The sequence below is a fragment of the Chiloscyllium punctatum genome, chromosome 26, assembly GCF_047496795.1.
Source record: "Chiloscyllium punctatum isolate Juve2018m chromosome 26, sChiPun1.3, whole genome shotgun sequence".
Classification (NCBI taxonomy): domain Eukaryota; kingdom Metazoa; phylum Chordata; class Chondrichthyes; order Orectolobiformes; family Hemiscylliidae; genus Chiloscyllium; species Chiloscyllium punctatum.
In genome coordinates this window covers 29726121-29741583 of record NC_092764.1, presented here as the reverse complement: position 1 = coordinate 29741583, position 15463 = coordinate 29726121, and the positions used below count along the sequence as shown (strand labels likewise).

Sequence of the window (15463 nt, the reverse complement as noted above, 5' to 3'; positions counted from 1 at the left end):
TAGACGCGATAGTTTGAGGGGCCTTTTTTTCCTTTGCAAGAAATGCTAAGTATCTACCCGGTTTGTCGCCAAATTCATATAACCTTTGTTTTGCAAATAATATTTCCCGCTTAGCCGTTTGGGTAAGCGTGGTGTTTAGAGCTGTCCTAAAGTAATCCTTTGCAATTTAATAATAGAAGGTCTATCAGCGTATGCAGTTTCAGCTGCTTTTAAGCGAGCTTCGAGCAGACACTGTTGTTCTCCCTTTAATTTTTACTGGGTCGCTGAGTAGGAGATGATCAAACCTCGTGCGTAAGCTTTGATGGTCTCCCACATCATTGAGGGTTGCTAGCTGTACCTAAATTAATTTCTAAAAAAGCTTTAAATTCTTGAGAAAAGTACTTTACAAATTTACTGTCTTTCATTAGGAAGGGGTCCATACGCCAGTGCCAAGGGGATGTCCCATTATTCCTCGCCTTGGTTTCCATATATACAGCAGCATGGTTGGAAATTACTATACTACCTATTTTACAGGATGATATGGAATTTTAAAAAATCAAGGGGGCAAAGAACATATCAATTCTGGTATGGCATTTATGTGGATTGGAGTAAAAAGAAAAATCTCTGCCCTGTGGATGAAGACATCTCCATACATCTACTAATCCTAATTCTTTGTTCAGATCCACCAATTGTCTAGATCTGGGAGATACTCCTGCAGTACTCTTGGGAATCCTATCTATTTCCGGATCCATAATACAATTAAAGTCTCCCCCTATATTTGTATGACGGGCACCAAGAGCCATCAATTTTGAGAAGGCTTTCGTTATAAATTTAAAGGGGTGTGCCAGGGAACAGTACAAATTTAAAATCCCATATTCTTCTCCATTTATAAGGGCTTTAATCAGAATATATTGTCCAGATTCGTCTTTTATCTGATTTAGGATTTTGAAAGGGAAATTCTTCCGAATAAGAATAACAACTCCCCTACTTTTTGAGCTAAAAGAAGAAAAAAAGGCCTGATCAAAACCACCCTGTCGTAATTTCAAGTGTTCTTTATCCAACAGATGTGTCTCCTGTAGGAGAGCTATATCAACTCTTTCTTTCTTAAGATTTGATAATATTTTCTTCCTTTTGACTGGCGAATTACTCCCCTTGACATTCCAGGTGTACCACTTAACCGACTGATCAACCATAATCATCCGGGCCAATCCGAGACCCCTCGGGAGGGGAAACCCTATCCAGAACATCCCGAGCATAGAGCATATAAAATTCACAAAAATAATGGCTCTCTAATACACTCACAACAGTATAATAAAAAACTATTTTTAAATAATAAAAAAAATATAAAACGTATAAAACGTATTTAAATGGAGATTTTCCTCCTTGTTCCCAGGGGGTGTCACTTCCTTTCCAAAGGTCCATCGTATCCTCTCCCAACCAATGCCCCACCCTTGACCCAGGCGCTCCTCAATAGGATGAGGAGAATTCAGATATAATACAAAGCTAGAGTTAACAGTGAGCACCCTACCCCCACCCCACCCCCCCACACCTGGATATATTTGGTAATGTTAATACCATGTATAAACATATATAACTATAAAATTACAACCTCAGCAAGTAATAATTAAATATAATAATACAAAATAGCAAGGGAAAAACAATCCCGCTCCTAGAGACAGAAGTAAAATAGAATAAGGTAACCACCTCCCTCCACCAACATTAACTAAACCCCCAGCTTATATATATATATATATACACATTTTATATATATATATATATATACATACACACATACATACATAGTCAAATAGAGAACAAATAAATAAATCCCTCTCCCCACCCCCCAAGATAATATTAAACAGTAAGGTAAGAAAAAAGAAAAAGGGGGGGGGATATAAACCGGAGTGGGGGAAAGGCAAACCAACATCCATTGTCTCTTACAATTTATCTAAGAGAGTCCAAAAATTCCTTAGCCTTTTCTGGCAATCCAAAGTTATACACAGATCCTTCATGCTTACAGCGTAGCGTCACTGGGTAGCGTAAGGAGTACTGAATATTTAAGTCCCTTAAACACTTCTTCGCCTCATCGAATGCCTTCCTCTTTCGGACCAGAGCTGTGGAAAAGTCCTGGAATAACATGATCTTGGATCCTTTATAGATTATGGCCTGGGAATCATTTCCAAGATTTCTAGAGGCTTCTCGGAGTATCTGCCTCTCCATATAGCTCTGCAGTTGGAACAGGACCGGGCGAGGGTGCTGGTTCGAGCCGGGCCCGCGTATTGCAACCCGGTAGGCCCATTCTACCCTTACCTGGCCTGATTCAGCTTCAAGATTTAAAAGCTGTGGCAGCCACTGCTCGAGAAACGCTGTAAGCTGGCCTTCCTCTTCCCGTTCAGGAAGGCCCAGCAAACAAATATTTTTTCAACGACCTCGATTATCGAGGTCATCAATATGATTCTCTAAGGTCCGGACTCACTGTTCGAGAGTCTGGACCCGATCCACAGCTGATTGTGCTGTAGTTTCGGAGGTCGCGGCCTTTAGCTCTGCCCCTCCGACTCGACGCTCGATTTCTTTAATGTCTCGGTCATACTTTTGCAGCGCGGCCGAGAGTGAGTCCCATCGAGTTCGGGATTCTTCAATGAAAGCGTCGATCTTCGCATCGAGTTTAGAGATAATTTCCACGAGGCTTGCCACCGTAGGTAAGTCCCCCGGGGCGGCTGCAGACGCCTTTGCTGCAGCTGGAGAGGGTGGGGGAGGGGTTCCTGCTTGCTGAGAGCTGCGGGCTCCCTTCCCTTTAGTCATTTTTGCTGAAGATTAAATTGTTTAAATTCAACACTGAGCAACTAATTAAATTAAACAGTTATTTTAAATGATTTGGTGAGTGTGGTGGGGGTGGGTGACCTGCTTTGCCCACGTCTTGGGAGGAGCACTGTAGACTCAGACTTGCTGGGTCGCCACCATCTTGGATCCCCTACTGAGGATTCTTAATAAGTATATACCTATCAGGCAGGGAGGTAGTTGTCGAAAGAGGGAGCCATGGTTTACTAAAGAAGTTGAAGCTCTTGTCAAGAGGAAGAAGAAGACTTATGTGAGGATGATTTGGAGATGCCAGTGTTGGACTGGGGTATACAAAGTTAAAAATCACACAACACCAGGTTATAGTCCAACAGGTTTAATTGGAAGCACACTAGCTTTCGGAGCGTCACTCCTTCATCAGGTGATAGTGGAGGGCTTAATCCTAACACACAGAATTTATAGCAAAAATTTACAGTGTGATGCAACTGAAATTATACATTGAAAATTTGATTGTTAAGTCTTTCATCTGTTTGAATACCATGATAGTTTCACTTCTTTCATGTGTAAATCACAAAACCTTATTTTTAAAAGTTGTATCCTCAGGTTAGCTGTTAACAATGGGTGATAGCTAGACAATATGTTGAAGGTGTTAGCCCCCGGTGTTCTCTGTCTATGCCGTGATGTTTAGATTGATTCTAATCTAAAAAGTGAGATAATGGAGTTTTACATGAATGCATGCAGTTTTTAAGCAAAGTACAATGTAATCCTGCAAGTACAAATTCATCCCACAAAATATATATGTCTGGGTTGGGGGTTGTGAGTGTGACAAAATGTGTGTGTAGTGAGTGAAGAGTGTCTTAAGTCTGTGAGGGGGTCCATGTGTGAGTGTGGGTCGGGCCTCACTAACTTTATTGAGTTCTTCGAGAAGGTGACAAAACAGCTGGATGAAGGTAAAGTAGTTGATGTGCTGTATATGAACCTGAGTAAGGCATTTGACAAGGTTCCACATCGTAGCCTATTGCACAAAATACGGAGTTTCGGAATTGGAGGTGATTAACTGGTTTGTACCAGAAATTAGCTAGCTGAAAGAAGACAAAGGGTTGTGGTTGATGGGAAATGTTCATCCTGGAGCTCAGTTACTAATGATGTGCCGCAAAGATCTGTTTTGTGCCCACTGCTGCTTACCATTTTTGTAAATGATCTGGAAGTGGGTGTAGAAGGATGGGTTAGTAAATTTGCAGATGACAGTAAGGTAGGCAGAGTTGTGGATAGTGCCGAAGCATGATGTGGGTGACAGAGGGACATAGATAAGATGCACAGCTAGGCTGAGAAGTGGCAAATGGAGTTCAATGCAGAAAAGTGTGAGGTAGTTCAGTTTGGAAGAAGTAACAGCAATGCAGAGTACTGGGCTAATGGTAAAAGTTTTGACAGTGTAGATGAACAGAGAGATCTCGGTGTCCAGGTGCATAAATCCCTGAAAGTTGCCACCCAGGTTGATAGGGTTGTTAAGAAGGCATATGGTGTGTTGGTGTTTATTGGTAGGGGGATTAAGTTTCGGAGCCATGAGGTCATGCTTCAGCTGTACAAGACCATGCTAAGGCCGCACCTGGAGTATTATGTGTATTATGTGCAGTTCCGGTCACCACATTACAAGAAGGATGTGGAAGCTTTGGAAAGGGTTCAGAGGGGTTTTACTGGGATGTTGCCTGATATGCAAAGAAGGTCTTATGAAGAAAGGCTGAGGGAACTGAGACTGTTTTTGTTGGAGAGAAGAAGGTTGAGAAGTGACTATATCGAGACGTGTGAGATAAAGGGTTAGACAGGTGGACAGTGAGAGCCTTTTTCCTTGGATGGTGAAAGCTAACACAAGGGAACATAGCTTAAAATTGAGGGGTGATAGATATTAGGGGTAGTTTCTTCACTCAGAGTAGTTGAGGCATGGAATGGCCTGCTTGCAACAGTAGTAGACTTGCTGACGTTAAGAGCATTGGTCATCCATATAGATAATAATGGAACGGTGTAGGTCAGATGGGCATCAGATTATTTTCACAGGTCAGCGCAACATCGAGGGCTGAGGTGCTTGTACTGCGCTGTAATATTCTACGTTCTGTGAAGTTCTTTTGTTGTGCATGGATCAAACTGATATATCAATTAATTAGATCAACATTTTCAGGGTTAAAAAACACCTGGAATGACTTCCCACAATTGGCATCCCTTTTTCAGCATAACACTGGTTTTCAATTTAATAGTTGGTGGAATACCAGCAATAAAGAAGTAATAACTTGGCAGACACGGCCGAAAAGACAGCCAAGAAAGAGGAAATGCATATAGTCCAGGTGGTTGCATTTGGCCCAGAAGAGATAAATGTACAACAGTTTAGGCAGATAGATATTGCAAAGATAAAATAAAATAAGACTGGGGCTACTATGGGCAAAGACATAATTTGGAGAAAGGATTGTCAGCATTGGTATACAGAACACGCTGTTGAAACTGTATCATGAACCAGACAACAACAAGCTTGGCTGTATGGTCAGTAAACAGCTTCAGAACTGGTAGTAATCTAGCATTCGAGGAGAAAGTGAGGACTGCAGATGCTGGAGATCAGAGCTGAAAATGTGTTGCTGGAAAAGCACAGCAGGTCAGGCAGCATCCAAGGAACAGGAGAATCGACGTTTCGGGCATAAGCCCGAAACGTCGATTCTCCTGTTCCTTGGATGCTGCCTGACCTGCTGCGCTTTTCCAGCAACACATTTTCAGCAATAATCTAGCATTGGCAGGGATGTACCAAATAATGTTAGAGATGTATCATTTCTGCCCAGTATAATCCTGGCAAACCAATCAAAGTAAGGTTATCACACCAGCCGTATCCCAAAGGTTCATGAGAAAACCTACAGATATATTTTACAGGGTTCCTTCTCAATCGTACAGGAAAGTACTGTTTGGTTATAATCAATCAGTTATAATTAGAATCCCTACAGTCTGGAAGCAGGCCCTTTGGCCCAACAAGTCCACATTGACCCTCTAAAGAGTAATCCACCCTGAACCATTCCCCTACTGTATCATCCTATATTTACCCCCTGACTAATGCCCCTAACCTACATATCCCTGAACATTATGAGCGACTTAGCATAGCCAATTCACCTAACCTGCACATCTTTGGATTGTGGGAAGAAACCAGAGCACATGGAAGAAACCCATACAGACACGGGGAGAATGTGCAAACTCCACACAGTCACCCAAGGCTGGAATCAAACCTGGGTCCCTGGCACTGTGAGGCAGCAGTGCTAACCACTGAGCTACCATGCCACCCAATTCGCCAGGTAGGTGGAAGCTTTCTTCACCAGAGACAGCAGTGCCAACATGGTTGCAAATATGCTTGCTTTTGGTGGGGAAGCCCTTTACAGATGGATTTGGATCATGTAACATATTTTACAAGCAGTATTATGAAAAAGATATCATACACTAAAGTTTAGGGAGCTGCTGCCAAGGTGCAGTGAGGAAAGACCACACCCTAAGGTCTTTCTGCTAAAATATAACTTTTGAGGTACCCTTATAACCATAACAAAAACGTAAATAGTTTCCCTTCATGTTTCAAAAGTGTGCTTTGGTAGCAACTGGATTGAAGCTCTAATGTAGAAAGTCAAAATTCCACAATATTTTATGCAAAGTCTGTACAGACCTGTGATGTATTTGTTTTATTTACTTATAAATTTATGAATAAAACATATTTTTGAAGTAAAATAAAAATTATGAAAAGAATGTGTGAGCTTCTCAGGATGAAACAGAAATTCCACACACCTTACCTCCCATAAAGTTCAGGAATGATCGAATGAGTATATGAACTACACATTAAAAATGCTATTGGGTAAGCAAACAAGTAGAGGATGGATGGATGTACTCCCCCGCATATTAATGCAACTGAGGGCTACCTCTCACCAGACAACAGGGTTAATTCCTTGTGAGTTAATGCATCTGCTGAAGCTATAACCAATATAAGTGAAGAAATAGGACCCATTGAGATAAATTTAAAACTATATTAAACAATTAGATGCACAGCTGAAGGAATTATGACAAGAAATGAAGGACCAATAGACGATTAAAGATTCAGAAGAGAGGACAAAAGGGGAACCCATGTCACCACTGGCTAAGGTTGGGGAGAAATTGTTTATTTAAATTGTCCAAAAATGAACCACAATGTACAAGTTACTTTAACCGGTAATTCATGTTCTTGAGTTGACGTGAAGGGCAACGGTAGGTGGAAACATTAATTGCAATCGAAGAGACATGATGCAAGTAAGAAAGACTGAATTACAGGGCAGGATGGAAAACGGGTGACAAGCAGTCTACGCTGTGTTAGCCATGTGGTTAGGACCCCTGGACAGATGCTATCTCACTGTCATAAATCAGAACAAAATATCCTGGAGATGATCTTGTCTGGACATGACCCTGGACCACTTTATACAAACAATGAATTATCATATGTAATGTTAAACATGAAATTGTACCTGTAATTGTGAACTCAGCAGAGATACAAATGCCTGAGTATTGCAGTAATCAAGTGTCCTATGAAAATTACACAAATTATTAAATTAAAAATCACACAACACCAGGTTATAATCCAACAGGTTTATGTGGAAGCACTAGCTTTTGAGGCGGTGCCTCTTCATCAGGTGGTTGTGGAGCAGGACCAAAAGACACAGAAATTATAGTAAAAGGATCATGATTTGGAGATGCTGGTGTTGGACTGGGATGTACAAAGTTAAAAATCACACAACTCCAGGTCATAGTCCAACAGATTTAATTGGAAGCACTAGCTTTCAGAGTGGCGCTCCAAAAGCTAGTGCTTCCAATTAAACCTGTTGGACTATAACCTGGTGTTATGCGATTTTTAACTTAGTAAAAGGGTTACAGTGTCACGGAGTTGTAATGATATATTATCAAATAGATTAAATCTTGCACCTTTTAGGATAGCATATGCTGGTTTAGGCTCTTTCATACGGAAATTTGAAAACTGGTTTTAAAGTTACATTCTCAAGGTGGTTTCAGTTTATCTAACAATATGTGTTATTTTAGCTGAGACAATGTATTAAAGGAGTGAACGTAAAGTCTGCCCCAATGTTGAGTCAATTTTATTTCTAAAGTAGGACTGTCTGAATCTTACATGGATCTATGTAGTTTTTGAGCAAAATAAAATGTAAGTCTTCAATTTTGCATTCTATTTTGCTCAAAAACTATATAAATCCATGTAGGATTCTGAAAGCTCCACTTCAGAAATAAAACTGACTCAACATTAGGACAGACTTTACGTTCACATCTTTAATACATTGTCTGAGCTAAGGTAACACCTAATGTTTGATAAACTGAAGCCACCTTGAAAAAGTAACTTAAAAACAGTTTGTGAATTTACATATTAAAGATCCGAAAGCAGCATATCCCATCCTAAAAGATGCAAGACTTATATAAGTTTGGTTAGCATATCATTACAACTCTGTGGCCCTGTAACCCTTTTGCTATAATTTCTGTCTCCTGGTGCTGCTTGTCAGCTACCTGATAAAGAGACAGCACCTCGAAAGCTAGTGCTTCCAAATAAGCCTGTTGGACTATAACCTGGTGTTGTGTGATTTTTAACTTTGTCCACATCAGTTCAACACCAGCACCTCCAAATCACAAATTATTAAGTAAGGCTGTGATTAAGCAGCCTATTATTCAGCCGATGACACAGGCACCTTTAAATTTAGGTTCATACATAGAACAGGGCAAGTCTCAGGAAAGCCTTCAAAGCATTGGTTTAGGGTGAGAGGGTAATGATTTGAAAGGGACCTAAGGGTCAATGTTTTCACACAAATAGTGGTGTGTGTGTGTACAGAGTGAGCTGCCAGAGGAAGTGGTGGAGGCTGGTACGATTACTAAATTTAAAAGTCGGCTGATTAGGTATATAAAAAGGAAGTGTTTAGAGAGATATCGGCCAAGTGCTGGCATATTGGACTAAATTAAGATTGGGTATTGGCATATACGAGTTGGATTGAAGGGTCTGTTTCCATGCTCTACATCTCTATGACTCTATATAGGGTGCACGATTGCAAGGCAGGAATGGGCACTAAGTCAAAATATTGAGAGAGCTGGTGCAAAAAACGACAGACTGGCCTCCTTCTATGCTTTGACAATGCTCTAGTTTTTGTTAATATCAACCAATAGAAAAAAAAGTTGGGAGCTGCAAATGAGATACTGAAGAATTATTCTTTCACAAGCAAGAACATTTTCTCCTAACAGCTATATTTAGAGTCAAAATTTTGAAAAATATCAAACTTCTCCTCAGATTTTTATCTGTTCTGCATTACATCAGTAAACTAAGCAACAGTAATGTATAAATGTTTTACATATTGCATAATACAGCTATACTTAATACAATGCAACTAGTTTAATAAATGAAAAGTGTGAAACGAAAATGCAGTTATTTATCCAAAAATTGAAATGGTATGAGGAGAGTAATGTACATCAAAGATCTATTCTTCAGTTGAACCCTCCATTTGAACTTTTCACCTTCACAAGATGGCGGTACATTAGCCAGGTGCATCATGGGTTGAGGGGCAGCAGACTGCCCGTGGAAACGCCATTTCCGGTTTATTTTGTTTGAGGAAATGGCGGCGTTTACGAGATCGCCGCAGTCGGAGGTTAGACCGAAGTTGTCACGCCCGAGGGACCAAGTGAGTCGTGGTACTGAAGCTGCTTTCCCGGATCTCGAGCGAGTAGTGAATGGTTGGACACTCGAGTTCAACTTGCACTGTTCGTTCAATGCACTCCGAGCTGGGCAGCATGAGCAGTTTTGCGCCATTCTGAATGTGATCACAGGTGAGGAGAAGGATGGAGTTGTAGGCAGACTTTCGTTGTCTATCAAAAACCCAATGCAAACGCGGCCAGCCTTGTCAAAGAGGTATTGCCGGTAGAACCGTTGTGCTTTCCACCGTTTTAAGATTTGTGTGAAGTATTTGGGAGTAAATACTGTTTAAGCTGTTAAGTATCATAATTTTATGGTCGGAATCTCCAGAAAAAGTGAAATCGCCAAAAAGTAAGCAGAAATCTTTTTATTTTGAAGTATTCTTGTATTAAGGTTTGAAGCGGAACATCACTTTCCAACGACAGGCTGGATAGCTGCCAGTGCTTCTCGTTCACAGTTTGAAAACTCCTGAGAGTTCTGAGCAATCTTTACAAACTGCAGGAATCTGGCTTACAGTGGTTTGTTGGCACTGTTGTAGTGAGCAGATGTTTGCAGTTGTATACGCCAGTTAACTGAGTTGGTTGACAGCTGCTTTGCAAAGCAGAGTGACGACAAGAGCGTGCATTCAATTACCGGCTGAGGTTGCTACCTTATCAACCTCTTTCCCCCGCCTGAGGCATGGTGACTCTCTGGTTAAACCACCACTAGTCGCCTCTATCATATGAGAGAGCAGAGCTGTCGTCCTTTGGGACTATGGCAACTTTATCTTTAAACCCAAAGTGTTTGAGCTCCCAAAAAAAAATTTTTTCTAAGCGAGGAAGTGTGTTTCCAAGTCTCTCTCCATTGAAAAACAAGCGAGTGGAGGCAAGGCGGGATAATAGTTGCATGGTTCCAGTGAGTGCTTTATTATTTCTGTAGTTTGTCACCTTCCATGAGTTAGTTATAGAGACGTACAGCATGGCAACAGATCCTTCAGTCCAACCTGTCCATGCTGACCAGATATCCCAACCCAATCTAGTCCCACCTGCCAACACCTGGCCCATATCCCTCCAAACACTTCCTGTTCATATACCCATCCAAATGCCTCTTAAATGCTGCAATTGTACCAGCCTCCACCACATCCTCTGGCAGCTCATTCCATGCACGTACCACTCTCTGCGTGAAAATGTTGCCCCTTAGGTCTCTCTTATATCTTTCCCCTCTCACCCTAAGCCTATGCCCTCTAGTTCTGGACTCCCTGACCCCAGGGAAAAGACTTTGTCTATTTATTCAATCCATGCCACTCATAATTTTGTAAACCTCTAAGGTCACCCTCAGCCTCCGCTCCAGTGAAAACAGCCCCAGCCTGTTCTGCCTCTCCCTGTAGCTCAAATTCTCCAACCCTGGCAACGTCCTTGTAAATCTTTTCTGAACCCTTTCAAGTTTCACAACATCTTTCTGCTAGGAAGGGGACCACAATTACATGCAATATTCCAACAGTGGCCTACCCAATGTCCTGCACAGCCGCAACATGACCTCCCAACTCCTGTGCTCAATACTCTGACCAATAAAGGAATGCATACAAAATGCCGCCTTCCCTATCCTATCTACCTGCGACATCACTTTCAAGGAGCTATGAACCTGCACTCCAAGGTCTCTTTGTTCAGCAACACTCCCTAGGACCTTACCATTAAGTGTATAAGTCCTGCTAAGATTTGCTTTCCCAAAATGCAGCACCTCACATTTATCTGAATTAAACTCCATCTGCCACTTCTCAGCCCATTGGCCCATTTGGTCCAGATCCTGTTGTAATCTGAGGTAACCCTCTTCGCTGTCCAATTTTGGTGTCATCTGCAAACTTACGAACTGTGCGTCTTATGCTCCCATCCAACTCATTTATGTAAATGACAAAAAGTCGAGGACTCAGCACCGATCCTTGTGGCACTCCACTGGTCACAGGCCTCCAGTCTGAAAAACTACTCTCCACCACCACCCTCTGTCTTCTACCTTTGAGCCAGTTCTGTATCCAAATGGCTAGATCTCCCTGTATTCCATGAGATCTAACCTCGCTAATCAGTCTCCCATGGGGAACCTTGTCGAACGCCTTATTGAAGTCCATGTAGATTACATCCACTGCTCTGCCCTCATCAATCTACTTTGTTACTTCTTCAAAAAACTCAATCAAGTTTGTGCGACATGGTTTCCCACACACAAAGCCATATTGACTATCCCGAATCAGTCCTTGCCTTTCCAAATACATGTACATCCTGTCACTCAGGATTCCGTCCAAAAACTTGCCCATCACTGAGGTCAGGCTCACCAGTCTATAGAACCCTGGCATGTCTTTACTGCCCTTCTTAAACAGTGGCACCACAATTGCCAACCTCCAGTCCTCCGGCACCTCACCTGTGACTATCAATGATACAAATATCTCAGGAAGAGGCCCAGCAATCACTTCTCCAGCTTCCCACAGAGTTCTAGGGTACACCTGATCAGGTCCTGGGGATTTATCCACCTTTAACTGCTTCAAGACATCCAGCACTTCCTCCTCTGTAATCTGGATATTTTGCAACATGTCACCATCTATTTCCACGCATTCTATATCTTCCATATCCTTTTCCACAGTAAATACTGATGCAAAATATTCATTTAGTATCTCCCCCATTTTCTGTGGCTCCACACAAAGGCTGCCTTGCTGATCTTTGAGGGGCCCTATTCTCTCCCTAGTTACCCTTTTGTCCTTAATATATTTGTAAAAACCCTTTGGATTCTCCTTAATTCTATTTGCCAACGCTATCTCATGTCCCCGTTTTGCCCTCCTGATTTCCCTCTTAAGTATACTCCTACTTCCTTTATACTCTTTTAAGGGTTCACTCGATCTATCCTGTCTATACCTGACCTATTCTGGGTTAGTGGTGCTGGAAGAGCACAGCAGTTCAGGCAGCATCCAAGTAGCTTCGAAATTGATGTTTCGGGTTTTTACCATTATACATGACATAACGCTTCCTTCTTTTTCTTAACCAAACCCTCAATTTCTTTAGTCATCCTGCATTCCCTATACCTTCCCTTTCACCCTGACAGGAATATACTTTCTTTGGATTCTTGTGATCTCATTTCTGAAGGCTTCCCATTTTTCAGCCGTCCCATTACCTGCAAACATCTGCTTCCAATCGGCTTTCGAAGGTTCTTGCCTAATACCATCAAAATTGGCCTTTCTCCAATTCTTCAACTTTTAGATCTGGTCTATCTTTTTCCATCACTATTTTAAAACAAATAGAATTATGGTCGCTGGCCCCAAAGTGCTCCCCCACTGACACCTCAGTTCCCTGTCCTGCCTTATTTCCCAAGAGTAGGTCAAGATTTGCACCTTCTCTAGTAGGTACATCCACATACTGAATCAGAAAATTGTCTTGTACGCACTTAAGGAATTCCTCTCCATCTAAACCTTTAACACTATGGCAGTCCCAGTCGATGTTTGGAAAGTTAAAATCCCCTACCATAACTACCCTATTATTCTTACAGATAGCGGAGATCTCCTTACAAGTTTGTTCCCTCAATTTCCCTCTGACTATTAGGGGGTCTATAATACAATCCCAATAAGGTAATCATCCCTTTCTTATTTCTCAGTTCCACCCAAGTAACTTCACTGGATGTATTTCCGGGAATATCCTCCCTCAGTACAGCTGTAATGCTATCCCTTATCAAAAATGCCATTCCCCACCCTTTCTATCCTTCCTGTAGCATTTGTGTCCTGGAACATTAAGCTGCCAGTCCTGCCCATCCCTGAGCCATGTTTCTGTAATTGCTATGATATCCCAGTCCCATGTTCCTAACCATGCCCTGAGTTCATCTGCCTTCCCTGTAAGGCCCCTTGCATTGAAATAAATGCAGTTTAATTTATAGTCCTACCTTGTACCTGCCTGCCCTGACTGTTTGATTCACTTCTGTTCTCAATTGTACCAGTCTCAGATCGATTTCTTTCCTCACTATGTCCCTGGGTCCCACCCCCCCCCATCTTACTGGTTTGAATCCTCCCAAGCAGTTTGAGCAAATTTCCCTGCCAGTATATTAGTCCCCTTACAATTTAGGTGCAATCCGTCCTTCTTGTACAGGTTACTTCTACCCCAAGAGTGATTTCAATGATCCAAAAATGTGAATTCTTCTCCCATACACCAGCTCCTCAGCCATGCATTCATCTACTCTATCCTCCTATTCCTGCCCTCACTAGCTCGTAGCACTGGGAGTAATCCAGACATTACTACTCTTGAGGACCTCCTTTTTAAATTTCTGCCTAACTCTCTTTAATCTCCCTTCAGAATCTCAACCTTTTCCCTTTCTGTATCGTTGGTTCCAATGTGGACAATGACCTCTTGCTGGTTCCTCTCCCCTGTGAGAACATTCTGCACCCTCTCCGAGACATCCTTGATCCTGGCACCAGGGAAACAGCGCACCATTCTGCTTTTTCTCTGCTGGCAACAGAAACGTCTGTCTGTTTTTTGGACTGGAGAATCCCCTAACACAATTGATCTCTTGGAAGGTAACATACCCCTCGTTGCATTAGAGCCAGTCTCAATACCAGAAACTTGGCTGTTCGTGCTATGTTCCCCTGAGAATCCATCACCCCCTACATTTTCTAAAACAGCATACTTGTTTGAAATGGGTATATCCACAAAAGACTCCTGCCCGAGGTGCCGACCTCTCTCACCCTTCCCGGAGTTAACCCATCTATGTGACTGTATCTGAGACTTTCCCCCCTTCCTATAACTGCCATCCATCACATACTGTTGATGTTGCAAATTTCTCATCGCTTCTATCTGTCTTCCAACCGATCCATTCGATCTGCTAAGATTTGCAACCAACAGCATTTAGTGTATATATAATCTGCAGTAACCCTTAAACTCTCTTCAAACTCACATCTGCTAAGATTCGCATCCAACAGCATTTATGGCAGATATAATCTGCAGTAACCCTTAAACTCTATTTAAACTCCCACATCTGACAAGAATTACATATCATTGCAAAGGCTATTTTTGCTCCTTCACAATCTACAGACCCAGAAAATAACACTGACTTATTCCTCTACAAAACACTGCACTAGGTTAAATTAAGAGCTATGGCTTATATTTTAAGTTTAACCAAGAGACTTATCTCCAAAAAGGCTCTATTAGTGAGTACAGTGGGTTCTGAATCAAGAAAGAACCCACTGTACTCACGAATAGAGCCTTTCTCTTGGACAGATTTAAAACAACAATTAACTTATATGATTCTGTGTTGTGAACTTCGCCCAAACCGGTTCCTCCAAGCTTAGTTGTGAAATTCACTGTTTGTTAATTTTCCCAGATGCACTCCGATGTCCAGCGACACATGAATTCAAAAACAGCAAAGGAAGTAACTGTTCAGGTTCTCTCTCTCTCTCCTGCACTGTCCTCACCATGTTGTCTTCATGATGTGATGGACAGGTTTGTGCAATTTGTTTGGGAGCTCCATACTTGAGCCTAAATAGCCACTACCCTCTGGTTCAAACACTGTATTTGTATTCTGCTCTAGTACACTAATGTACCTATGTAAGGTATGATTTGTCTTGTTACCATTCAAAACAATACTTTTCACTCTCAGTACATGTGACAATAACAAATAAAATCAAAACTCTTCTCTCCAGTAATCAAAAAGTATGGTGCTGGAAAAACACAACTGGTCAGGGGAGCAGGAGAGTTGAAGTTTCGAGCATAAGCTCTTCATCAGGAATGTGTCTCGAGCTTATGCTTGAAACTATGACTCTTCGGCTCCTTGGATGCTACCCTCACCGGCTGTGCTTTTCCAGCACCACGTTGACTCTGATCTCCAGCATCTGCAGTCCTCGCTTTCTCCCAGTCTTCTCTCCCAGTATATAAGCCTGTTACTCCCATCTGTCTATTTATAGTTGCAGAAGGCAATTCAATCAAACATACTTCATGAAGCTCAAGGAAGGCTTGATGCATTTGTAAATTGATTTCA

General features: G+C 41.9%; 1 protein-coding gene across 1 annotated transcript in view; it reads left to right on the top strand.

Annotated features, from left to right (window-relative positions):
• Positions 1-9398: 9398 nt before the first annotated feature.
• terfa (telomeric repeat binding factor a) overlaps positions 9399-15463 on the top strand; it is a 40859-nt gene continuing 34794 nt past the window's right edge. Inside the window, exon 1 of the mRNA XM_072595999.1 lies at positions 9399-9624. Coding sequence (XP_072452100.1) covers positions 9414-9624 — 211 coding nt within the window. The 5' untranslated portion in view covers positions 9399-9413. The remainder of the gene's footprint in view (positions 9625-15463) is intronic.